The sequence below is a fragment of the Gavia stellata genome, chromosome 4 (genome assembly GCF_030936135.1).
Source record: "Gavia stellata isolate bGavSte3 chromosome 4, bGavSte3.hap2, whole genome shotgun sequence".
NCBI lineage: Eukaryota > Metazoa > Chordata > Aves > Gaviiformes > Gaviidae > Gavia > Gavia stellata.
Window position 1 is genome coordinate 51516578 of NC_082597.1, and position 27370 is coordinate 51543947.

Below are 27370 nucleotides of genomic sequence, written 5' to 3' on the forward strand. Positions count from 1 at the left end.
TTGTAGCGATCTCCAGTGTTTCATTAAACAATAAACAAATCTCTCTTCAGAACAACAGGAAAAACTAAGTTTGGTGATAATGGTCTTGTTTCCATGGAAACACTGTCCTTTTCAGGATGTTTGATCACATATTTTCCGTTTGATCATGTATTTTCCATTTGATCAGTGAGAAAGAACTAGTAGCAAAACACTGAAAACACAACTCGGAGAGGAAAGTTAATTTATTTGTCTAAAACATCAAACTAAGTTGAGATACCTTAGTTCAGTCAAAGCTTCTTCAGTTTCTTCACAAGCCTGGACTTCATAAACAAATATTCCAAGTTCATCTATCTACAAAAATAGGATGGACAATTCTTGACTTTCTTCAGATATCAAGTTAATTTACAAGTCCTTGAAGGTCAGATGAAAAACAGGAAGTGATCCTATATTCCCTAATACACTCCACCATGTTTCCCAAGTGTACTGGAAAGGAGGAATATTAGCCTTCTTTGGAAAGGTGCATGGGAAGGCTTATTGCCATCTCTTGGAGACAGGGTATGCATTTACATCACCATGACTGCCATGGTACAGAATCCTTGACTGCTACTTTTATACAGCATGACCAATTATCTGAGAGTTGTAGTCCGCTGTCTCCATTCGCAGAATATATGGGATGATGCTATCAATCTGAACATTTCCAATTAGTCCTGCAAAGAATAGCTCTTCAGTGATGGCAGCACTCATCAGCCTAAGAGCAGGCAATCGGAGGAGAAGTCTAGACAGTCTGGAAAACAAGTTTGATAAAAAGTGTTACTTGTGGTCACAGATTTTGGTGTTATTCACAACATGTTAGCAGTAAAAGACAAGAAAAAATTAACAAGGGACAATACTGGTCAAAATTCACTGTATCTAGTTCATGAAAGGCTTAAATATTTAAATCAGTAGAGTATTAAATTTATGTTCAGTCATGTCTTCAATAATACAAAAAATGTGAATATGCCTGTTAATTACATAGACTGTATAATGTTTGGATTTAGACTAAATGAGAAAATATTCCAAGTAGGTGCAATTCAAAATGAAAACATTAAAAATATTTATTTCCAATATTTCATTTTGGAAATTAATAATGAATGAGTAGATAAATAATACTCATAATATGTATGAGTACATGCATAATATTTGAAGTGCTCTAAAGGTAATTTCTTAGCTTTAAGGAGGTAAGAAGAAAATGTACATATTTATTACAAGAAATACTACATAAATCAGTATCACCAATGCTCTGAAAAAAGAATCAATCAAGTAAGCATGTAAGTTTACAGACCTGTAAGTATCATCAGGATATGCTTTTGTTACATAGTCTTGGAACTCCATGTAAGCCTTTTCTTGAAATTTCTCAATCTGTACCACATTTTCTAGACCTGGGTGATCTGAAAAAAACACTCTACATTGTTATACCTGCTCTGTATTAGATGCACTAAAATCACAGAATCACTAAGGTTGGAAAAGACCTGTAAGATCATCAAGTCCAACCATCAACCAAAAAAAACCACCACCATGCCCATTAAGCCATGTCCCACAAAGCCACGTCCACACGTTCCTTGAATACCTCCAGGGAGGGTGACTCCACCACCTCCCTGGGCAGTTTATTCCAGCGTGTCGCCACTCTCTCAGTAAAGAAAGTTTTCCTAATATCCAGTCTGAATCTCCCCTGGCACAACTTGAGGCCATTTCCTCTTGTCCTGTCGCTAGTCACTTGGGAGAAGAGACCAACACCCACCTCTCTGCAACCTCCTTTCAGGTAATTGTAGAGAGTGATGAGGTCTCCCCTCAGCCTCCTCTTCTCCAGACTGAACAACCCCAGCTCCCTCAGCCACTCCTCATAAGACTTGTGCTCCAGACCCCTCACCAGCTTTGTTGCCCTTCTCTGGACACGCTCCAGCACCTCAATGTCCTTCTTGTAGTGAGGGCCCCAAAACTGAACACAGGATTCGAGGTGCAGCCTCACCAGTGCTGAGTACAGAGGCACGATCACCTCCCTGCTCCTGCTGGCCACACTATTTCTGATACAGGCCAGGATGCCGTTGGCCTTCTTGGCCACCTGGGCACACTGCCGGCTCATCTTCAGCTGGCTGTCGACCAACAACCCCAGGTCCTTTTCTGCAGGGCAGCTTTCCAGCCACTCTTCCCCAAGCCTGTAGCGTTGCATGGGGTTGTTGTGGCCAAAGTGCAGGACCCGGCACTTGGCCTTGTTGAACCTCATACAATTGACCTGGGCCCATCCATCCAGCCTGTCCAGATCCCTCTGCAGAGCCTTCCGACCCTCGAGCAGATCAACACTCCCACCCAACTTGGTGTCATCTGCAAACTTGCTGAGGGAGCACTCAATCCCCTCATCCAGATCATTGATAAAGATATTAAACAAGACCGTCCCCAAAACTGAGCCCTGGGGGACTCCGCTTATGACCGGCCGCCAGCTGGATTTCACTCCATTCACCGCAACTCTCTGGGCTCGACCGTCCAGCCAGTTTTTAACCCAGGAAAGAGTGCGCCTGTCTAAGCCATGAGCCGCCAGCTTCTCCAGGAGAATACTATGGGAGACAGTGTCAAAGGCTTTACTGAAGTCCAGGTAGACAACATCCACAGCCTTTCCCTCATCCACTAGGGGGGTCACCTGGTCATAGAAGGAGATCAGGTTGGTCAAACAGGACCTGCCTTTCATGAACCCGTGCTGGCTGGGCCTGATCCCTTGGTTGTCCTGCACGTGTCCCGTGAGCGCCCTCAAGATGAGCCTCTCCATAATCTTCCCCGGCACCGAGGTCAGGCTGACAGGCCTGTAGTTCCCTGGATCCTCCTTCCAGCCCTTCTTGTAGATGGGCGTCACATTGGCAAGCCTCCAGTCATTTGGGACCTCCCCTGTTAACCAGGACTGTTGATAAATGATGGAGAGCAGCTTGGCAAGCTCCTCCACCAGCTCCCTCAGCACCCTTGGGTGGATGCCATCGGGCCCCATAGACTTGTGAGTGTCCAGGTGGCATAGCAGGTCGTTAACTGCTTCCTCCTGGATCACGGGGAGTTTCTTTTGCTCTCTATCCTTGTCTTCCAGCTCAGGGAGCTGAATACCCTGAGGATATCCATACAGATTATCTAATTGTAAGCATATTGAAATCATTATTTGGTAGCTGTAGCAACTTCACAGTTTTAGTGGAGGACACTGCTTTACCTCCTTTACCTTTTCCCCTATGTTTATGTTTTACTTAGTTTTTTATAAATACAACCAGACGTTTTGGAGAGTTCAAATAAATGCAGTGTTTGCAATGTTTACATCCATCTTGATGATACAGCTCTGTTCTCTGTGTAGCAGTAGAACAGCATTGTTTCAATACACTGACATTTATTGGAATATTGTATGCACAAATATAATTTGGGTGGGAAGTGAAGGACAAAATTAAAATCAGTGGAAAAAGCAAAATAAAAGGCTAGGAACCATTTGTTTCCTAAAAGCTGTAGAAGATACGTAGCAGATCATTCTTTTTCAGTGCAAAATTTTCAAACATGCTAGACATAATTTTTAGCAGTGATTTAAACACTTGAAATCTAAATCTGGCTAAAATGGAAGGATATTAACCTAACTGCCAAGTCACATTTGGAAATTATTATCCAGTAATTTTGAATACTTTACATGGTCTGTAATTTTTATTATCCATCTATCTTAATGTAAATATTTTACTGTCATAGTAGGATGACAAATGATGTAGATTTTATTTTTCAGAAATGGGATCATAAATGAGCTGCCGAATTATGTCAGAACAAAGATTATTTCTAACAGTCACTCCTCCTCTCCAAATATATGGCCTTCTGTCAACAAAACCAGGAGTTTTTGGTCTAGCTCTGCAGATATAGAAGCTTTCAGAGCAATTTAGGAGTTATATGATACATTGGACTCCCCTGAACATGTCATTTCACAGAGGAATATTTTGTCCTATATAGTAATTCAGTCATCCTGAAAGCATGATTTCAAATTTATGCAGAGGACAAGAGGTTAACAAATTTGTAAAGAAGCAACACATTTTGGGGAGTTGTCGCTGACATGCAATATGCATCGCTTCATGACGCTGCTTTTAGAGCAACGTCAGAAACACAGCTAGAAGTCAACTTCCGAAAACAGTAGTTTGAAGACCACTGCTAGTACAGTAGTAGCCATTTATAAAGATGCAAAGTCTTCTTAAGCACTCCCTTTGCACTCATGTCTTTGCCCAAGGCTGTCTTGTGACACTCAAACAGCTGGCTTGCAACAGAAGATTTTCAGTAATCCCCAAGTCTCCAGCTATGGAAGACAGCAAATCAGCAGGGCCTACTGAAGCAGATGTTCTTACCTTAGGACTCTGCTGCATGTGCAGCCCAGCCCCATCCTGCAGCAGAGCAGGAAAATCCCTGAAATTGTAATTTCTGGCCTGTGAATCATTGCCAGAACATCCCTTCTGTTCAAGGTACTGAAAATTACTTTCAGGTATATGAAGATTTTGTTATATGGCTCATAGGATCAAGAATATTGACAACACATGGCCATTAAAGCAGGTACACATCATTAGGAATGTGATCCTGAAAGCATGTGAGCTAAAGAAAATTCATCTCAATCATGTGACTGGATATAGTCTTTTCCCAAGGTATTTTTCCTTCTACCTTTTGTGTTGTCAAATCTAATCAGAAGGAGACAAATTAACTTCCGACTAAACAAATAAGTAAATATTGCTTTGCAAGTGTAAGGTTCCTAGAGAAACATTCCTGGTATCTAACAGGACTGATTTCTTCAGACAGGCCAACAGAGTCTGTCATAAATCCTAGTAGACATTTTGCTAGAAAAATGGGCTTGAGGTATTCTTCCATCATTTTCTTTCTTTCCTGGAGCAACCTGTACCAGTTCTGAGTATGGGAATGCCATGAAAGGACTATTTTGGGATAAGGAACACATAAAGGAGAATTAAGTCTCCTGCAAGCATTAACTACTAAAATTAAACAAGCAAACACCCTCCCACTCTCCCCTTAAAGAAAGTCTCTGCCTCTTCTGAAATAACGGTGAAAAGTCTAGGCAACTCTTCAGTCCTCAGCAGAAAAGAAAAACTGCAAACACTATCAAGCGCGCTTAACATTGCAAGTAAACTCATGGTGGGTCCTGCTTATCAGAAAACTGAAATTGTTCCTGTGCTTCAGGGGACTGTAGAAGCAAACACATGAAAGGATACTCCTTGTAGATACTACGTATAGAAAAGATCATGTAAATATGAGGGAAAAGTGCAAAGCAAGAACCTCACAATTCTTTTTTTTATATATATATCTCTCTCTCTCTATTAGAAAACCTGCTTAAAGTTTACATTTTGGAAGGGTCCAAGTTCCAAAAGATTTTCTCACCTCAACTAATATTTCTGTGAAAGGGTGAACTGCAACTGAATGGAAAAAGAAAGTTCTTCTCAGATCTAATAAATCTACAGAACTGACGAGAACCAAATACCCAGTTCTCCTCCATATCCTACACTACTGACGGGGGACAGGTCACTAAGATTCAGACAGCTTTTTAAAATTTGCTCCTATCTTTTCTATGGGACATCAGCACCTAAAAAAGGCAGAACAACAAGGATTAAAGGAAGCTGTTGATGCTTTTGCAACTTTCTAATGCAAAAGGGACTCTGAAGCTTTCCTTTCTAAATGTGACAGTGAAAAATAGCCGGAGATACAGAAAGTACTTGAGGTTTATACATTTTTCTTTTATCAAAAGATTTGGTTTTGGTTTTATATTAAATCCCTAAATTCTGAATGATGAATCTAAGACCTGCAGTATACTGATATAGTATCTGAATGCCTTTAGTGAAAAGTTAATTCTATGATTTTCAAATAAAGAAAATTAATTTTGTAATTTTCTACAGTCCAGGCGTATGTGCTACATAATCTAACTACTCAGTTACTGTCTATCATAATCATAGGACTCTTCTTCCTCCATATTGTAGACTAATCTCCCAGAAGGAAAAAATAATCATTATTTTATTTTATCTTCACTGTCTAATGTATGTCCATTAATGTTACTTGGAGTACATAAGGCAAATACTGTTCAGAAGACAGAAGTAATAATATAAGGGAATATTTGTGGTGTTCGTTCACCAGAAATGCTAGATGTAATATTTATTTTCAAAATACCTATGTGAAGTGAGGTGATATGTTTCTGTAATTTTGCCTGTGAGAATCGATGCCCAGAGAGATAGTCTTTCATACATTAAAAACCCAACTTCAATCCATCTCAGCTGGATGTGCGAGAGCAACACTTCCGAAAATTAAACTGCAGGTCCTCAGAAAAAGCACGCCTGAAAGGAGGCACAGAATTAAAAGCAACAAATAAATAAAAATATAAAAATCATCAATGGCAGAGGCAAGAGTAAAACTTAAGTCTCCAAAGCAGCATTCAACTCTTTATCTTAAAAGATTAACCCTCCTCTTCCTACAGTCCTCATTATAAACTTTCCAAGATTCCTCAACAAGTGAGGCAGTAATTCTACAGGTGATAGTAACTGCATATAATGAAACAGGCAGAAGTTACATGGCAAAAAATAGCATAGATTAAAATTTTACATTTGGAATAATTACATACCAGGACTGAAGAGGACAATTGCTTTCAAATATGCATATTCATATCCATCTAGGCAAAGCTTCACCATGCTGTTACAGAACTCTTGCAATTTGAAGATATGTTCCATTACTAGTTTTCCTCTGTCTGTTGGCAGCTTATCTAAGTCAACACACACATAAAATATAAAATGCCCAAGTCAACACACATGCAAAAAATGTGGTCACACTGGATTTTAAAAATAATTATTTGTCTTAGATTCAAACAGTGGGAAATCTATGCCATCTATAAACTCACACACTACGTCTGAATAATCTCAACACCAACAATTATGGACTATAACAATCCTTTCCCCCCCCACCCCACATTGCACAATTAGGTCTCTTCCTGCCACTAAAGCTTCCAGCAATCAGGGGTGGACTAGAGCTTGAAATGATCAGGGAAGGGAAAGACTACTTATAAGTAAAGAAAACACTGCAACAGCAGATCTGTGCTCTATGTCTAAGGGTCAGGTGCCATGAGCCAGGTTAGCGTACAGTTTCATGGGTTATTTTAGTCAGTCAAAGACCATGCCACTGCTGAAAAAGAAGGTGCACTATACACCTTTCCTGATTTGCATCTAGGGGAATGTTGTTGGTGCAGAGCTGTTCCCCTTGGGTCAGCAATAGCTAAGCGCCCTGAAAATCCCGTTCCCTCCACGATCCATCAAACTAGGGTCCCTGGGCCATACAAATTTGTTATCTCTTTCAGATGCTGCAGCTCACATACTACACAACTGGAAGACACTAGTTATAAATTTCTGATTTTTGCATTCAAACTGAATTCCCAAATTAAATGGCAAAAACATATATTTGTAGTAATGATAAAACCGTTATTAATTACTACAATAAGCTTTTTGGTGAACATGCTTAAAAATTACGTAGACTGAAGTAAGTTCCCAAATTCCACTTGTATCCCTCCTAAAGACATTCACAGATTTGTTAGAATGTTTAGCTGATCCATTACATTTAGTGGTTTAATCAATTTGTTTTGACTATAAACTATTGTTATTTACAGGAAAATCTTGTGGATATTTTTAAATCATGAAAACCCCTCAGAAATAATTCTTTAATTCCCTCATCATTAAAAGGAGAGGAAAAATTTATAGTCTGGTGGGCTGTTTTTCTAGTTTACCAATCTGTTTTTGTATAGCATTAACAACTGAATTTTCATGCACATAACAGTAAGTAACCCTAAAATCTAGTTAAACCTGGAAATGCTAAGATTTTTGTATGTGCATCTACCTTATTAAAAATATGTTAAGACTATGAACAGATGAAGTCTGTACTATTTTTGATTGGTTAGCTTTTAGTGCTGAAAACCTTGTGACAAGCACATAAAGATTAGCTAAAAGACTCCCCTACCACTCAGAAGAACATTTCCTTCACTGTAGATGAAAGAGGAGGCCAACTGACATCTCTTTCATTTGAATGAAAAACACGCAAAAGATGCAGGACATAGGATTAATAGGAAAGGAAGTATACTTAGTGAAGATCTGTTGAAGACTTGCATGCAGTCTAAAACTAGCATACAGAAGTCAACAAGCCAAGTTATGTAAAAGAAGTATATCACCAAGTTGGCATTTGGCTGCTTTGCTTCACAGGTATGAACAGCAAGGACAGGTGGGTCATTCTTTACTTTATACCCTTGATACAGAGGAATCATATTCACAGTACACTTGTGTTCTTAACGTTGATCCTGCCTGAAATATTCCTAATTTGAGCTGACATATACTAACACTAGTATAGAGCAGAACACTATTAGACGTTACACAGACACAATATAAAAAAAAAGTAAATGCTAGCCTACATTAGAAAGATGGGTAATTTTATTTTTTTTTTAAATTTGGGGGGACGCAAGTATTAGTATAGCTGACTTTTGCTAAATTGCTAAAAAATTTCATCTTGTGAACTGTATTTTCTAGTATTATTTTGTTTCAATACTAACTGCTAAACTCTACAAACAGTAAATTTTCATTGACAACTGAAGGATAATTAAAAAACTTCTGCACAGTTCAAAACTTAAAAAACATGAAGTAATTCCCCAAGTCTGGCAATGCGCGCAGTATACACCTTACCTTGCTGTAAACTGCCATGAAGGTGATTAACAAATGCAGTTAATATAGTTGCCACATTCATAACTTGTGAACATTGCGCAAGACCAAGTGTAAACAGTTCGTTCCAGCAGGCTTTTACTAATGATATGCTGTTATCCTGTCTATTAAAAAATACAATAATTTCACTTAATAAAACCAGCCACTTGCATGCACACACTTTTTTTTTAATTTGAAGAATACTTCATAAAACATTGCTCTAATCCAACCATTGCAACCAGTACCAAAATGAAGTCCCGCATCAAAAGTATTTTTCTTTGCATGCTAGGATTAAAATACCTGTTGTTTTAGAGTGACATTTGTAAAGAAATAATTTTTGTTTTAATGACCTAAAAGGAAATAGATCTCTATCACAAAAGCAAGCTGAAATTACAGTAAATGACAACTGTCTAGGCATATTCCATCATGCTAGTTTTCTTAGGATTTACACTAATTTTTGGATAGCATTTACATGCATGGACAAAAAAAGCTTGCATTGCTTTTGTATTGTGGATGTAGAATAGACTCAAAGGTCTATTTTTTTTTACTTGAAATCTGGCAGGTTGGTATAATTCTTAATTAAAAATACACATGAAATGGAACATGTCAGATCAAGTTCCTGAGCTTCCTGGTATTTTCTGTATCCTCTTCATGTTTGGAATCAGGATTGAAATACAGACTTTGAAGTATAAATAGAAGTCATAAGCAAACAAATGTTTGCTGGAATTAGTCCTTAAATTAAGTTTCATGTATAGTCAATATTTTTTTTCAAATGCTGAAGCTTAAAATTAGGTGTATCAATCCGTATTCGGGCACTTCCATATTACTAACCTAACCTTCAGTATTGCCCAGCATCTCTAATTCATAGAGCTTAACAAGAGCTCAGTACCTTAAAAAGGAAATCCTACCACTGAGGAGTCAAATTCTGGTACCATGTTTCAGTTTTAGACAGTAAATATAAATAATGGAAAGTTAAAAGAAGCACAAGACCTATCAAAGAAGAAAAGCATATTAAAGCTAGGATTTCAACTACAAAAATACAATGGAATGGATTTTTGCAAAAACGTTGATGAAATCTTCAAGAACATTTCTGATAGTTTACTGCAATACTAATATGCTAAATAACAGATTACTGTAGACTTGTCCTATACTGGATTACAGAGAGCTTACCTAGGGCAATATTTTTTACTATGAACCAGTTCTTTTTATGGTAGACATGATACTGTACATGCAGCTTCTACACATATTTGTCACATCCCCATTCATCTCCTGTCAAAGGGACTATGCTGAGGAACAGTGAAAATAGGGTGTACTGGCTATTCAGCTGGCATGGGTGTGGATAAATATATAATCCAGAGCAACTTAATGGCTGATCAAACTTAAGCGGTCTCAAAAAACTAAGAGGCTGTAACCAGCTCGATGAACGTTTCAGTAGGAACGTCTCTTGCCTACAAAGATCCTTGTGCAGGAAGATGAACTAAGCAATAACTTGATATCATTAACTAAATCAGTATGCCAAAGCCAACTATCTTGCTGAGACTAAGGAAAACATGGCCTGAGGAGGGAACTACCTGGATACAATTATCTATCTTGCTTACAAAACCATTACTATAGTTTTGTTTCGGCTTGTCAACTCCTCTCAATTATTAGTAACGTGAATTTCTCTTCATTTTAAAAGTGAAATGAGTCACTCTTCTAAAAGTCAAAATTATAGTACATAATGCGCTCAAACTAAAAAAGCTGCATTAATTTCAAATAAATCTCCATTTGAAAAAAGTTAGCATTTTAAGCTCTTCAAAAGGAAAACTGTGTATTTTTGTTAAATGGTGTTTAAATAGACTGTTGCCCATGATCTTGACTGGCACTGTAAACACTGGCACAAGTGAATATTAACACTATAAGACAGCCTACTCCTCCATTTTTTTATTAAAACATAAAAATATATTGGGAAGTAACATATTGAAAAAACTATGCAGATTTCTATAAGCATTTCTTGTTAAATCTTTTCAGAGAGACAGGTCTTCCGTACAACATTTTATTTTTAAAAAGCAATTCCCATTTGTTGTTACAACACTAATTTGCAGTGTCTCTCTGTTACAAAAACCTTTTGAAAATGTTTAACGATATCATGTACCATGTTAATTTGCTATGTATTTTGAAATTCTGCAGGGCAATAATTTCTACTAAAATAAAACATCATATTTACCTGATTTTTTACCCTTGCTATTGTTTAACTGTACAGAATTTTGCTTTTTCCTTCTCCAAAACACAGGCTTCAATTACACACAAGATAGTATCTTTCCCTAAACAATGTAGAATCATTTGGCTTAAACATCTGAGTAAACATAAACGGTAATCGCAGATCATCCTGCTTTTGACAGCCTTCCTGGAAAAGGGGACAATCCCTCACATTAAAAAGCAAATCTCTTTGCTGCCACATCATACACTATTTTGATATTGAAGTAAAGAAAAACACTGTATATGAGAACAGGCAAACATGATTTATAGTCCATTTGTGTCAGAGCTGATACAGTATCTTTATTTGTTTGATGTGTCTTCATAAAATTACTTCTGAAAATAAATCCCCATGCTGTTTTGAGATGTTTTCTCATGATGATCGGCAATGTACTACTACATATAGCTTAAGAATTATAAGTGATACACTGAATGCTGCTGGAAAAGCAGGATGTTATACAAACTGTAAAAAGAATAATAAGAATTACTTTCTGGTTACAGCAACCATTTGTTTCTGGAAAATCCCCTGAAATTAAACAACTTAATCCTGAATGCTTGATGAATCTAGCTAACCATTTTCTTCATATATGTTATTAAAGGCAAAAGGATTACTACTAATTCGCCTATAAAGATAACAACATTTGGGGATCCAGAGAGGAGCTTCTTTCTGGTGACTGCCTGATAAGCATCTTAGTTTGGGATGTAGCTATTAAAAAATGATAGGAAGTCCTATTTACTAAAAATTTATTAAAGAAGTAGCAGTGTGGAGGCATTTGATTGTTCTAAATCTACTCCTTTTTCCTTCAAAACCCAACCAAAGTACCTGAATTTGACTGAAATTGGGAGTATTTTTGATTCAGAAAATTTACCTTCATGATAGAGATCTATAAACAGTTTTAATAAGTAAACTTATATTTTAAAATGTCCCTGAAGAAGACGGTGAAAATAATAAATTAGAAAGTACGTATTCACAACATGAGTGAATAGAGTAACTGAACACTTACCCTAAAGCTTGGAAAGATGGAATGGAACGTGCCCAGTGCATGGACAAGAAAAGCAACCTGGAGGCAGACTCGCAGATATAGTGAACATTAAGATATTCAGGCATAGGAGAAGGCATGGTGAGCTGGCAACCAAAAAAAAAAGTGCAAGTCAGCTATTTTACTTTCTTCATAAAAAAACACGGTAAGAAAAAAAATCAGTCTTAGAGTTTCTTTTAAGCAAAAAAGTAAAATTGTTTTTTAAATAAACATGAGATAATCCTGAAATAAAATTGAATGACTGCCTTTTTCATTATTAGCCACACTGTTATACCCTATAATAACTACAAAGCAACAAAAAAGGCAAAAATTTTGAATCTTGATCTTAGATAAATATTCATGTCTGGAACACCTGGAGGTGGAAAATCCCAAATAAAACTCAACTTCTGAGACACTCTCAAAGAATACGAGTTTTAGAAGAATCCTTGTAATTAGAATGAAATTGCTTACATTTATATATAGATAAATACATAAAAAATACAAACACAGAGGCATCATTACTTTCCAAAGCTTCCCCCAGAGGAGTGGAGTAAGTGGCCTGAAAAATTAGAGGAGCTACCACAATTCCTGGGGAGGGGGTGTGTGTGGGAATTCTATTTCACAAAACATCTTTTTTTGTACTTTTAATAAATATAATCAATATACATCAGAAAGGACCAGCTCTACCTTTCTTAATGTACATGAGTAAAATCAGTGGCTTTACCTGCATACGTGAAGGAAGTGGGATTTGACCCAAAACTGCTAAATACAGTGTGTAGTTTTATCTTCAGAAATTAATGCTTCTTAATATAATGGTTTGGCTAATACAATTTAAAAAAACCCCTGACATTTGCATTAGAGAGATGTTTATTTGAGTGATCAAAACATGCGCTGATGAGAGGGTGTCGTGGTTTAACCCCAACCGGCAACTAAGCACCACACAACTGCTCACTCGCTCCCCGTCAACGGGGTGGGGGGAGAGAATCGGAAGACTAAAAGTGAGAAAACTCGTGGGTTGAGATAAAAACAGTTTAATAATTGAAATAATAATAACAAAACCAGTAATAATAATCATAGTAGTAATGAAAAGGAAAATAAACAAAAATTAAAAATGACAGAGAGAAATAAAACCCAAGAAAGACAAGTGATGCAAATGAAAACAGTTGCTCACCACCAACTGACTGATGCCCAGCCAGTCCCCAAACAGCATCCCTCCCACCAACCTCCCCTCTAGTTTGATTGCTGAGCATGATGTCATATGGTATGGAATATCCCTTTGGTCAGTTGGGGTCAGCTGTCCCGGCTGTGTCCCATCCCAGCTTCTTGCCCATCCCCAGCCTACTCACTGGTGGGGCGGTGTGAGAAGCAGAAAAGGCCTTGACTCTGAGCAAGCAATGCTCAGCAATAACAAAAACATCCCTGTATTATCAACACTGTTTCCAGCACAAATCCAAAACATAGCCCCTTACCAGCCACTGTGAAGAAAACTACCTCTATCCCAACCAAAACCAGCACAGAGATGCAAAGTTTAATAAAATGCCTGGTACTGAGTAAGTTTTCAGATGAGCAAGCTTTTTGATTTGTCCATGAATAATAAGAAGATGAAAAAAACGGATAGAAGAATTTCTGCAGGCTCATAAAACGAGAAAGCCAGAAAATATGGTTTCTTTTTTAGTGAGCCATATATTTTCCCTTAATGATTAAAGTCAATTAATACCATACTAAAATAGGGTACATACACAAAGGAGAAACTGACAAATACACTTAAGAGTCTCAAAATCCAGTTACAGATTGCATCAGATCCACCTTTTAACAAGTGACAACGTGGATGCTGACTCTCTGCTTTGTGCAACTCTTGCCTATGTAAATTCTTTTGCATGGATTACCTAGTATTTTAAGGTAAGAAGCTATAAAATAAACAGTGCAGCTAAACCACTGAAGAGAGCTATACATTTTCCCAAACAAAGAGTTAACCACTGAACAGAAGTGGTGCATTCATCAGAAATGAATACCAATACCTGAACAAGTAGTTACTCTTCTAAGAAATTAAAAATAAGATTTCATCAGGTCATTATTTTATATTACTATGTTAAAATGGTTATAAATAGTCAACTGTAAAAAAATATTAAGTACCCTGAATGCTACATGTGCATCACTGAGTAGTGGCCCCTCTATTTCAACGATATTCATGCTTGTTTCTCCACCAATCAGCTGTACACTGGCTTCAATACTTTCAGAGTTCTGGCATGCTGCACTCTCTCCTGGATTTAATGCTTTTGCAAGAGTATCAAATGCCCTGTAAGATCACAACAAACAAACAAAGAAAAGAAAATTTCATTTAGAGACTGTTTCAATTTAGGAGCAACCTGCACATGTCTGAAACCTAGGTTTAGATGTCTGTTTCAAAGAAACAGATTTGGTAAATAAAAGTCAGTAGCATGCTTTTCCTGACACTCCACCAAACAAAATCCCTGAAAACTCTAACTTACAGCGGCTCTGAAACAAAAATTAGCAGCAGATCCTGTTCACACTAGTTGCCAACAAATTCACAGTTTTGACATATTGATTGTGCTGCTGAATCACAGTTTGCCTTTCAAGATCTCTTTAGTGATGTTTACTTAGAGTGGTGCCGGCATGACCATGTTGAGGACATGATCGTCAGACTGCTCTTAAAGGAACTTAATGCACATATAAATTTTATAGATTTTTTGCTGCTATGAAGCACAAACAGAATAAGCTTTTTTTTTTTAAGTAATGAGTTGTGGTTAGGCTATTCAACTTAATTTGAAAAGACTGTTTCGAAATGTGTAAGAGAAAGCACTCTCATGTTTTCAATACCATCCTTAGTACCCTTTGATGTGGAGCAGTGACTCCTATCACGTGCACAAATGTTATGGGGGAGATGTCAGGACAAGCACAGATATATCACTCATTTTGCTGCTTGATAACACATCTGTTGTTTTTCTGTTCATGAATACACCCGAGAACCACAAATGATACATCTACAATCAAAAATATACAGACTTGATCACTGCCTACAGACAGATGACATATCCTGAGAGCAGTATCATTTGTATACAGTGTTGCATGAAAAACTTATGCACTGAGGTCTGAAAACTTTACAAAAGCTGATTACCAGCTTGTAGGTAGAGCTGATTCGCTATTTATGGAGACATGTTTATTACCACAGAATCTAAAATCACTGATTTAATGCTGAAGTCTGGAGTAGACTTTTGCCACCTCCTTTTCACCCACACTCCCTAGCTATCTAAATTCATTAACTTGCTAAAAAAATCTAAATGTTTACTATGTTTGACATAACCATTTACAACCAAATGAAACATCACAATCAAAGAGCTGCTGACAGTGCCTCAGGCTTGAGATAGTAAATGAACTAGTTTTTGGTCCTACACTAGCCTGTATACCTTGGTGTGTACACATGAGGGTGACTGGGGCATGCACAAGTGGACTAAACAGAAGTGGACTACACAAATACACCTGGGATGTCTTCCGTCTCCGGTATACAGAAAGTAGGCATAAAGGGAATGCATTCATGGGTAAGATCTAGAAGTTTTATATTATTGGACTCCTGCTAGGAGATCTGAATTTCAGGTCCTGCGTGGCTCACTCTTGGCAGCCTTAGATAGAACAGGCAAACCCAGCAGCTCAGTGGCAGCTGGTTCTCAGGAAAAATAGGATCTCTGCAGGGCTTTTCATGTAACAGGGTCAGAAATGTAAGAAAGGAACAAGATCTCTCCTTTCCCCAAAAGGTAAATGTCATACGCATCTGCCACGATCCTGTATTTATTCTAGTATAGGCTGAAGAGTCCTTTGTAAATAGAGAGGGTGCATACACTGGTTAACCATGTCTGCCCATGATACTTTGTATCCAACTTATTCTTGACTGCTTGCTTTCATAGAAATCTTCTCCCTCCTATCTCATAAAGTGGCAGTAGTAAACCAGCAGAAGTCAACAGAAGCATTGCTTCCTCACAGCTCAGCACTGTGGGTACTCTTCATACATGAAGCCCCAACATGAGCCATGATTGCAAGGTAAAACACCGAGGAAAAGAGAATCTAGAACAAAGCTTGCCTGGAAGCTACAAAAGCCAAGCCCACAAAGTGAGAAAAAAAGGTATAATCGACATTAAAATACATGGTATTGATATCCTTTGCTTGAAACGACTTTGGTTCTCTTTTCGTTGGGCTCAGTCACTAACAGATACATAGGACTGCTGATAAACTGTAAAAATTAATATAGAAAACGAAGCCATTAGAGGACAAGGCATATTACATTACAATATAAAAGCAGCGGAGTGCTAGCAGCGAAGTTGTACACTAAATTTGTGTCAGCAGAAGTGAAAGCTTAACTACTGTAGCTGCAAGCCACGGAATATAGTAAATACATGAAAAACACAGATGGATAAAACTTGCTTCCTGAACCCCTTAAACTGCTTTTCTTCAGTAAACATCTGTGTCTGTTAGATCAAGCTGGCATAGGGCCTAGCAAGGAAATCAAAGATTTAGATAAAAATTTTAATTTCTGCTTGGGCAACAACTTCCCTTTCACAGGAATATTTAACTTGAACCTCCCCACTGGAAATCTCTTAGGTAACCTAACTAGAGTACGCATTAAGCTGAGTCAGAGCTCCTTCAAGCTCCCTGGCTGAGAGAACTTGATGCTTTTTCATAGACAGATTTTTAAAACTGAACAGAAACACTGAAGTTGGCAAAAGCAAGCATCTCAAAGTGCCAGGAAATAAAGAAATGAAAGATTACTACAACTTTTTGAACAGCCATAGTATTGAATGAAGTTTATTAGCATGTACAATGATAGTATTTACACAGCATATTCTTATATTCTTTACCTAGGAGGGCACAGCAAAGGCCCAAATCAGCACCTATATAAGTCACATTGACTTTCTAAGCAGCATACAAAGAAAGGAGCACATCAAATGCATTCTGCTTGCAATTATACAAAGCCATAGAGACCATAGGGGAAATCCTGTATTTCAGTCAGTACAAGCCACTTCACTATATACCAATCTTTTTTTCCTCGATGGATTTACTCCACATATACATTTTCAAAATGGCATGTACAATGTAGATGGTGTGTAAAGGAATATTGCTGGGACAGCTGCCAGAAGCTTGCATGAGATGACAAGCAAGGAAGAACACAATTGTGATTGACGGAATAACTGAGTACATACTACACACAATATCTTACGCATATGCTCACCAAAACAGCTCAGCTAAAACCAGTGCAAGACACAAGATGGTAAGATATTCAATGAACGTATTTATATTCATTCTGAGAATTCTGTGACTACTCCTGTGTAGAAAGAAAATGCTTTTCAAGCTTTTAAGGTGATTAATAGTTACAGGCATTAAACTACTTACACAGATGAGATCTAAGAAACAGTTTTCCAGGATGATACAAAGTACTAAGACTATAGTACAAGATCTAACACACGTTATTAAGGCCAACCAAAAAAGTAAGAAAACCAGCTGTAACATTAAATTGAAATTCATTTCAAGTACAAACAACTAAAAGTATTCATTTCTCAAATGGAACTTCCTTATGATTTCACTTGGAAGAATCTTACAAGATTTATGTTCTACATGAGCTTATGCTGTTATTACTATTATTTTTAATGCAGATAAATTTCCTACCCTGCAATGATTTAATTAACGGTCTGAATTGACAGAGACCTTTCTTGAAAAGAATAGTATTTTCAAATGTAACATGCCTTACCTTGTAACATCACTACTAGCTTGTTCTTCTTGATGGAGTTCAGATAATGATGCATCTCCATTACTTAAACTCTCAATCATAGATAGCTCTGTACTGCTTTGTGACATGTCTTTGCATTTACTGAGATTTGCTAATGAAGTCACCACATTTGCCAGTGTACTTAAATCTCCCTGACATGCTTCAACCTAAGGGAAAAGTACAGCTTTTAATTCTCTCATATTGGCAGCAGTTAACTTGTACTAAAAGAATCTAACTTTTACATTAATGAAGAATTGAGCATGTGAATAGACCTGTAAGGAAATTACTGTTTTCAGTGAATGGGTATTCATAATGCAGCAATTAGACACTGCAATGCTTCTAAAATATGAAATATTTAGACATTTACTTTTACAAGTAATAGCTATCTATTTCTTTTAGAAAGAATGCTACAGATGGCAAGCAAGTGCAGAAAGAGAATTTAGCATCTCCAGTCACTAGTCAGTCACCAGGACTGTAAGACTGCACTAGATTACATTTTTAGCATCTTCCTACCTTCCTCGTGTAAATGAGTCAGTAGTAAAAGGGTAGGAGAATGTTTGAAAAGAAGGAATGGATAAAAAGTCACCTTTAAAAGCAAGCAGAAAAAGAACTGTGCTGCAGCCTTTTTGGTTTTTATGTCTTTATTTAACTGCAAGGGAACAAGGTGATTCAGTACTGACCAGCAACTCAGAGAGGCAGTAAGACAAGTTTCCCACCCTGCCCCGCAAAAAAAAAAAAGTAAGGGAAGTGCATGATTACAGACAAGTGTGCTGCTGCTAACACCAGCGTGCTACATGTCATTTAGCTTGCTTTGTCATACTCTACAGACAGAGCCAGAAAAGTGAAATGGAATAAACAACTTTTGATGGGGCCCTTTGTAGACAGAGCAAGCGAGACAAAATGCATGAAAACAGTATGAGGTAATTTAATATCAGCTAGAAAAATACAAAAGCTTCCTACAGTGCACGTGTAGGGAAGTTACCACATGGCTTTAGTGGATCAGCAAGTGTAACAAAATGGAAACAAAAGAAAAGCAGCTCAGAAATAAGACTGTTGCTGAGACAGCTCTTACTAGCTTTGCAAAAAAATTAGCGATTCAGGGGGAAAAAACATAACAGTATTTATGAAATGCACTGTGATAATGCCGTTTGAGGTTTTGCAAACACCTCACTTTATTGATACAAAAGAAATATCCAAGTGTCAGGATTACCCAATACGAAGAAAAATAATGCAGCCCTTAAAGCTCTCTAAAAACATGGAGGAAGGCTTACTTTGTAGGGTTTTTAGCATTTTTACTATGTAAGGCTAAAAGCATTCTTGTGAAGAGAAGGCATTTGCAACACTGGCTAATGTTGTAAAGGAGTATTTTAAAAATTAATTTAACAAAACAGAAGTATAATAAAACAGAACACCCTTCCCTCCCTACGTGCACAATTACAGCAATCAACTCTACTTAATGTATCAGTCATATCATCATATACCTTATCTGGAGTCATCAGCACAGTAGGCTCACTTTTTATTGCAGATTGATGAATGTTAACAAACATTCCCGATTCCAGTAGACCTGTTGATCTGACACAAAACAGCACAAATTTTAATTTTGATTGTTTTTAAAATTAATTTTTCCTGTTTCAGGAAACAAGAGATAGCTGCTTCTGAGTAGAATTTACATACCTTGCTGTTTCATTATCTGTTACAAAAGTTGGAGTTGCAGCTAGTGGACTACGAAGATCTTTCCGAATGTAGATCTTTTCTGTAGAAGCTGCACAGTTTGAAGATTTTTCTCTTGACACTTCAATAGGTTTCCTCTCACACTGCACAGCTAACAAAACAATATGCAACTATTAAGACACATCCCAAATTACAGACTAAGAAATAATCCTTTTTCCCCCTCTCTTTATTTAATCTGCAATTTTAATAATGATTCTGAAAATAACTTAAAAAAAAAATCTCATAACCAATAGGCTAATAACTTGGGTAAAAAACAACACACTGATTTGATTTGTTCTTAATGAAATGATGTAGTAGTCAAAGTCTGAGACCAAACATACAGACACTAAATTTTTCAAGTTACAATTAAGGGAGAAATCCCCTTATACCTTATTTGTAATTTGGAACTTTAAGTGGAGGCTTACAGCTTCTCTGTCTCTCCATTTCACTGTCCCACACTCTCAGTTCATTTGTAAAGGACTCATGGTACCCTTTTCCAAGGATTGTGGGTCTGGGTTGAACCCACATAACTTTATGCACTTAAAGAAGCTTCCCAAGTTAGGACCTTAGACAATACAGAGGGAAAGGGACATTCACAAAGTTCAGTTCAGACCATTTAAGATCTGGGCGACATCCTGACCCGCAATCACTGACTTCAGAGAAGCAGATTTTTAATTTGAATAGCTCAGTGAAACTAGGTGGAATGAATCTGGGCTTTAGCCTACAGATACATTACCTTGCCGTGGATGGATAAGAGAACATTAAAATGAATTTTAGAGGATTACACCCTATGGGGAACTCTCTAGCTCTATGGAATAAAGCTAAAAGAAACCATTTTACAGTTTGATTTTAAAGGTTTAAAAGGAAAATTAAATTTCTGGAAAAATAACATAACAGTACCATAACATTGTTTCTGTAAAACTTAATTAATAAAAGGTATTTACAAAGTACAAATCTTTTAAAAATATGCAGTAAGTTGTTCTTCCACAATTTTAAAGTGGTGCAAGTCATTTTATAGATTGGAACAGGATCCTGAAAGAGAGTCACAAACCAGGCCTTCACGTAATGTAAAATATGCATCAATTCACCAGCCTGATAAGCACTGGCTACTGGCTAGCAGAACATCTTTAATGTTGTACTGCACATAGAAACTGTTTAAGCCTATAAAGAAAATCCTGAATGTTCATTATTTTAAAACACAAAGGCAAATAGGAAAAAAACCTTTTTTTTTCAATTACGCAGTTTTGAAAAATGTGTAACTAAAGAAAAAAATGGAAAAGCTTTCAAGTTAGTAGTAGATTGCGATGCTATTCGAATTTTTACGTTGATAAGTATCATAAAACCAAGTGTCATAATATCATCAAGTATTGACAATTCCATTAAAGCGAGCCTGTAACCCATGAATGGTGCTTTGAAAGGGTGAGAGGTGGCAGCAAAAGTCTTTTATCTTCCTTTGCTAGCCCTGCAGTCGCTAGATGGATCTGAGTTTGCTGAGAAAGGGCCAAGACTTCTTCAAGGGACAAATAACACCACTGAGGGAGTTACAGTACAAGACGGTGATGAGATTTCTTTCCTCTCCCCACCCCACTGAGGAATGAGACTTCTTATCCTAAAACAATCCTCTCCTCTGGTCAGTACTCCCCCATGACCCAGAGGTCCTTTTCCTGCCTTCTGACCCTCAACCCCAGCGATTTTGTTCTGCTTAAAAAGTCTTCTGTGGAGGGGTAAAGTACTGCCAGCTGAAATAGAGGGTAAAGGAGTAAAGATCCACTGCCATGATCCCAGCTTTTCCTCCCTTTCTGAATTAATTTCCTCTGTGCTGAAAAAGTTACTGGATTCTGCTGACAGAAGCAGGGCTGTAAGGAAGGGAATGTCCACAGAGGTTCAAGAAGGTCAGCAAAATGGAGCCGGACGGCTGAGAGCAGAGCACAAGACTAATACTGTGCGTATAGCAATAGTATGGCAGTATCAGGGCTGAAGAATTTGTGTGTTGCTTGATTTTCTGCGTATTTAGTCTTCTGATACTGCTGTGGTATTGCAGTATCACTACACCCAATGTATGGAAATCTAAAAAGGAACTTGAAATCTGCAGGAATTGGTAAGAACTGAACTCTAGATCACTATGGATCTCTGCTTTGTGAATAACTGTCTCTGCAGAGCTTTGCCTAAAGTGAGCAGCAATTGCCAGTAATCTCAGTTGCGGAAAAAGCGACAAGAAGGTAGAAGGATTCAAAATGTTCAGTAGCTTAATTTATGCATAGAAAAACTGAACTGCATATATAAAAACTGAAGATGGAGACATGCTTGACATTTGCCACCTAGGAATAACAATTCATTCACTTTTACCACTTAATGCTTATTAAGTTTGTCATGCAGTATGTACGCTTGAAAACATTTCAGACTTCTGATATACCAAACTTGTACAATTCTTTAAAGGAAGAAGATACAATGACTTAAAAATATAAAATCCATTTGTATTAATACAAAGCATATCTTTTGTAGCACAAACTTTAACATAGCTGACAGCTAAAATAATTTACATTTATTCAGACTTACAATCTTGTTTCATCCCAAACGCGATGCATCTCTGCAGCCTACAGTATTGGCATCGATTCCGGTGGTGTTTGTTAATGACACAGTCTTTTGTTCCTCGGCACGAATAAACTAAATTCTTCCGTATACTCCTTTTAAAGAATCCTTTGCATCCCTCACAAGTTACTGCTCCATAGTGACGCCCTAGTTACAGAACAACATAAATCATGACATTAATTTTACACTGTAATTTTTTTTTAGAGTTTATATTTATTAAAAACGAAGTATTTGCTATTTTGCCCAGAAAATGAACACTTTCTTTCCCTGGAGGTTACAGATCTTAAAATATATCGTTGCTATAAAACAACACAAAAAAAAGCAAGTGAACCATTTTTCTAGTTCAAAGCACTTAAACAGGACAGATTTTACAAATAGGCAAGTTGCTTATTAGATTATTGCTGAATCTGTTGACAGCAGAGTTAAAAAAAGCTAAGAAAACAGGTTAGCAAGAACACAGAAGAAAGTCTTTTAATTTATACATCCTTTAGCAATTTTTTAAAAATGTCCCTACAGCCAAGCCCTGTTATTGCTTATTACAAACTCAGCTGTTGAAATTGTATGCACTAAATCTAATGGAACCATGGAAAGCACAAACATGGCATTTGACAGCAGTAGGTCGTCACTTCAAAGCTTTACTTTCACCTTTCATTTTCCTAACAGGGCAACAGTACATCCTTTAGTTCTTTCAGTAAAACTTCAATGAGAGAATAATCTAAAATAGCTAAATAATTTTTGAAAAAAATCAGTTCTTTTGTGAACTTTCTAATATATAATACGAACATACAGAAATTTCTAGGATATACTACAGAAAAAAAGTCAAGTTTAAAAAATAGTTTTCAGAAGTAAATTGTTTTGATTCTGCTATAGCAGAAAATACAAATATTACTAAAAAGTACTGGTTTTGATTAAGGCATGCTTGGCAATTGGAACAATTTTAATTCTATGATCCTGAAGAAAAAAAAAAATTTTAAAACCAAAGATCACTGACAAACACTCAAAATACATACTGCGGAGGCACTAAGGCTGCTCTTTGAACTAACGAGGGCACATTACAGAAATAAATCTCAAATATGAACTATGAAAATGTTCATAGTTATATGAAAATATTTTCAAATATGAAAAGGGAAAATATATTTTTAGATTCTTTTCTCATTCCTCACAAGGTTTTTTTTAGATACATCAATCTCGTTTGCCTGAAGTTTCTGTGATTCTAGAAATTCTGGTAGGTTTTCTAGATTGCTTTATCACAACCATATTACCACACTATTAAAATGTGAAATTTATAAAGCACCATATATATTAAAAGAATATCACTAACAGAAACATTTTCTCAGCAGCTGGATTGTGAATACTTAATATCCATCCTGCAAGGCACCTGAGCTGCTTCTTCACCTGCTTTTTGATGCCAGCTTTGTGGACTCCAGCTTGGAGGTGTCTGCAAAGCAGTTCGCATGACACTGCTTGTCACACGGGAGGCTCCCCAGAACCTGCAGCTGCTCAGGGACATGTGGCACTCTCCCCAAATTCACTACCGCTGCTTGATATCTCTGGGCCAGGACAAGGGAATAGCTCCTGCGATCTCCAGCCTTGCAAGGAATACTCCAGCCCTCCACCAGGGAGCTAGAGGAGTCTTACCAATTGGAGCAGACTAAGCAGATCTTTGCCCTATGTTTGGAAGAAATTTCCTTTGAGATAGGTGAAATCTGACATGTATTTAGAGCTCTAGGAACTATAATTTTTATGCTAAACTTTGCTGCAGTAGAAAATTTTAAATTTGTTTTATTTTCTAAGCAGTTTGCTCTACATCCTACTACTTCTCATGATGGTATCTTAACATTTAACTGCTTCTCCCCTCCAGCCTCCCATTTTTATACACTTTATTTCTACCTCTTCCCAAAAGAAGCATTGAACTACAGCTGTCATATTTTGGTATTACTGGAGGTCCATCACACAGACTTCACTGACAAACGGTAAGAATTTTCTGATGGAGCAACCATTTCCCTAAGTAGTCTAATTTTAGCTAAGTAAAGAGCAAAGTTAAATGTCTCATCTCTCTTACACCCCATTATCTTCTGTAACAAAGAAAGTGCAAAGAAAAAGGAGCTTTCAGCTAAACCCTGTTGAGGAACAGTCCTTATAATTCTCTCTCAAATAAAAAGACAAGACACACTCTCAGTAATTCCACCTCTGACAGATCTGGAACACCTGATGGCAGGTGCACATGCAAAGGGAATGTGGGAGACAGTTCTCCAGCACACTGCTCCCACTATAATGCTTTCCAGTCTCTTAATACCATTACCTAAAATTTAGTGCATGAAACATGTTTCTTTTCTTACCTTAGCACTCTACTTTGGTGGCAATATATGAATATACCATTCTTAAGCTTATTTTTTATTGGAATTATAATGCATTTTTACAATTTTAATAACGGTTCTTCAAACTGTCCCACATAAATCTCATATTAGCACTATTTTCATATACTTGCAAAGTCTTCCTTACCTACTGGTTTCATATTTAAAATAATGAACAGGTTTCTCATATATTTTAAGAGAACCTATCAATAACAAAGTTCCCTGCATGACATTATTTTAAGGAAGAAAAAACTCTCAACAGTGTTGCTTAAGTAATTTTATCAGTCAATTTCTTATAATAGCAAATAAAATCTATCAGCCTAAGAAAAAAAGGCAAAAATTGTGCAGTAGAAAACATGAAATATAATATTCTTTTCTCTTTATGATGTAAACCAACAATAAATAAATCCCACTCATGGACAGTTGAGTAACATTTAATTTAATTCTCCACTGAAAGAGTAGTGCATCCTTTCTGTTTTGTGCATGTATATATACGTATGTATATGCATGCAAACTGTTATATAGCTGCAGAAGAATTTTAAACTGCTTTTATAAAATTGCACCACCTTAGGAAAAAAAAAAAGGAAAGAAAAAAGTAAATACCTGATGCCTTGTCTCCACATACAACACACAGATCAAACACTTTATTTAGGCTCTGTTCACTGGGAGAGTTATCTGTTAAAATCTGGAAAAAAGTGTGAAATAATTTCATTTTTCTTTTTCTTATAATCAAGAAAGATTAAAATAAATCTCATGCTTGTGGTTCTTCTCTAAGATAGGGGACCAAATCTACTACGTTTGACGTTTTCTTGACTACATTTTACAGTCTTCCTAGACACAAAGGAGCTACCTGCCATGCCACTGTGCTCCTTTCCAGGATGGAACAAAAGTTTTATTTTTAATACTTCTGAAAAGATTTCAAGATTTCATTTATTTAAATACTACCCCTGCAGAATGGACTGACATTTTGAAAAACACTTAGCATCTGCATACTCTTCTCTTACCTGTTGTTCAATTTTGTGTTTGTATCCTAATGACTTGTTCATAATACAAAAGAAACTGAAGCATGAAACAAAAAAGTCCCTTGTAAAGGCTACTATAGCTACAGTCAGATTTGTTAACTCCATTTTTTTGTAATACACACAAACAATGGATCAACAGAAAATTACTCTGGACACAACCATTAAGTATCAAGTGGTATATAGTTTGGCTTTCAGTAATAGTTTGACATCATTACAGTATTCTTGTCTTGTCTTGTTCATTTATCTCTGGTACCTGTAAAGCTATATTAAGCACACAATATTAGAACCCCAGCACTACAGGGTAGGCGCTATAGCCTTCCATTTGACCTTTAACAACTCTATCCCACTGCAACATAAATAAAGCACACCAAAACTTCAATTTAAAAAAGGAGCACACATATCACGGGTAGTAATTGTCAAGATGATGTTTGGTTATGTAAAGCAGAAAAGAAAAAATTATTCTTCCCATTAAAAAGAGATTATAGTTTAGAAGCTTTAAGAATTTCTAACTTCTACTGTGTCTTAATGGGAAGTCAGATTCTTTCATTCTTGCTTTGCTTATTCAAAACAGGACCTCTGATAAAAAGAAAGATAACTTACCAAAAGAGAAAGTACCCTATCTTCTATAGAGAATATTAAGGAATCACTTTTTTTGGAAAGTTTAGACGATAGTATAGATGATATATACGGGAATGTTTAACAAGCATACTTCTTTCTCGTTAGCCTTTGCTAACAATACTGTCTCTGAGATTCACCTATTAGGTTTTCTTTTAATATAGCATCTTTTTAAGAAAAATAATATTGATGAGTTAAAAGAACATTCACCTTTCATTCCTTCCTAATTTCCATCATTAACATTATGTATTTTCATGATATTATATAAAATAGACATAAACAAATTCTAAGTCCTTCCGTAAATGAAACCTGCACTGAAATGGGAAGTTCAACAAAAGGAAGGACTACAGAATTTGGCCCATGAGGAGATAAAAATCCCAGACTCAGAGAAGTCATCAACTGACTCTGAAAATGAAGAATAAAAGTTGATTATTAAAATGAATCACTGAAGGTGAAACAGATGATGGGAAAAAGGGCCTGGCCAAATGAGTCCATGTAAAGGTAAGATGCAATAAAGGACAGGTTTTTTGCAGAGCAAATGAATGGGCATTTCCAGTGAAGGCTACAGAAGAACAACAAAAAAGGTGAAATTGCAGATGAAAAGATCATTTAGGAGAGAAAATATGAAAGATCCCAAACAGGATGCAGTTGAACAACAGATGAATGGTACTCCGTATTTGACCAACTTTAAGTGGGGAAAAAAATATCTCTACCCATACATATTAACTGACAACAGAAAAATCTAACTAAAGCGACAGAATACTCTGTTGTCTCTCAAACTAACCTATATTGCCCAGACTGCACAACCAGAATTGGAGCTTTTAATTTTTTGTCCAGACTTTACCTATACCTGAATTTTGCTCTTTAAACCAGTGTGGCACACTTCTCATCTGGTTTATACTTCTGTTGAGGTTTACTTAAAATACAAAATGTATGATACCACTAAACATGCTTAAATGCCTCTCAATAGGATTGACTTTTGTTACTGCTCCCTGTCATTTGCAAAGACTTGTGAGTTTCAAAAAAATATGTAATATATAATATATAATACAGAGGTATGTTTCAAGCTTGCACAACATGTGGGTAGTGAATCAGAGTAGTGGACTGACTCCCAGAAGAGCATGAACTAAAAAGATCAGGGGTCCTCAGTTTAAAAGAGATTACTTGAAAGAGGATATAATAGTGATTTATAAAAAAAACAGAATCCTTTATAGCCGTTTCTTATAGTGCAAAAGACATCTAATTAAATAGTTTTCTCAGAAGATAAAATCAACTAAAGTATTCTTTGCACAACATACATACAATTATACTATCGGGTATTACGCAGACCAAA

The 27370-nt window shown here is 36.7% G+C and overlaps 1 protein-coding gene across 3 annotated transcripts in view; it reads right to left on the reverse strand.

Annotated features, from left to right (window-relative positions):
- Window positions 1-203: 203 nt before the first annotated feature.
- NR2C1 (nuclear receptor subfamily 2 group C member 1) overlaps window positions 204-27370 on the reverse strand; it is a 38390-nt gene continuing 11223 nt past the window's right edge. For all 3 annotated transcript variants that reach the window (XM_059816231.1, XM_059816232.1, XM_059816230.1), the window contains 11 exons: window positions 25004-25085; window positions 22014-22193; window positions 19422-19569; window positions 19229-19319; window positions 17730-17914; window positions 14108-14270; window positions 11960-12081; window positions 8706-8845; window positions 6614-6751; window positions 1301-1406; window positions 204-763 (listed from right to left, as the gene is read on the reverse strand). In XM_059816231.1, the coding sequence (XP_059672214.1) occupies window positions 589-763; window positions 1301-1406; window positions 6614-6751; window positions 8706-8845; window positions 11960-12081; window positions 14108-14270; window positions 17730-17914; window positions 19229-19319; window positions 19422-19569; window positions 22014-22193; window positions 25004-25085 (1530 nt within the window). In that variant the 3' untranslated portion in view covers window positions 204-588. The remainder of the gene's footprint in view (window positions 764-1300; window positions 1407-6613; window positions 6752-8705; window positions 8846-11959; window positions 12082-14107; window positions 14271-17729; window positions 17915-19228; window positions 19320-19421; window positions 19570-22013; window positions 22194-25003; window positions 25086-27370) is intronic.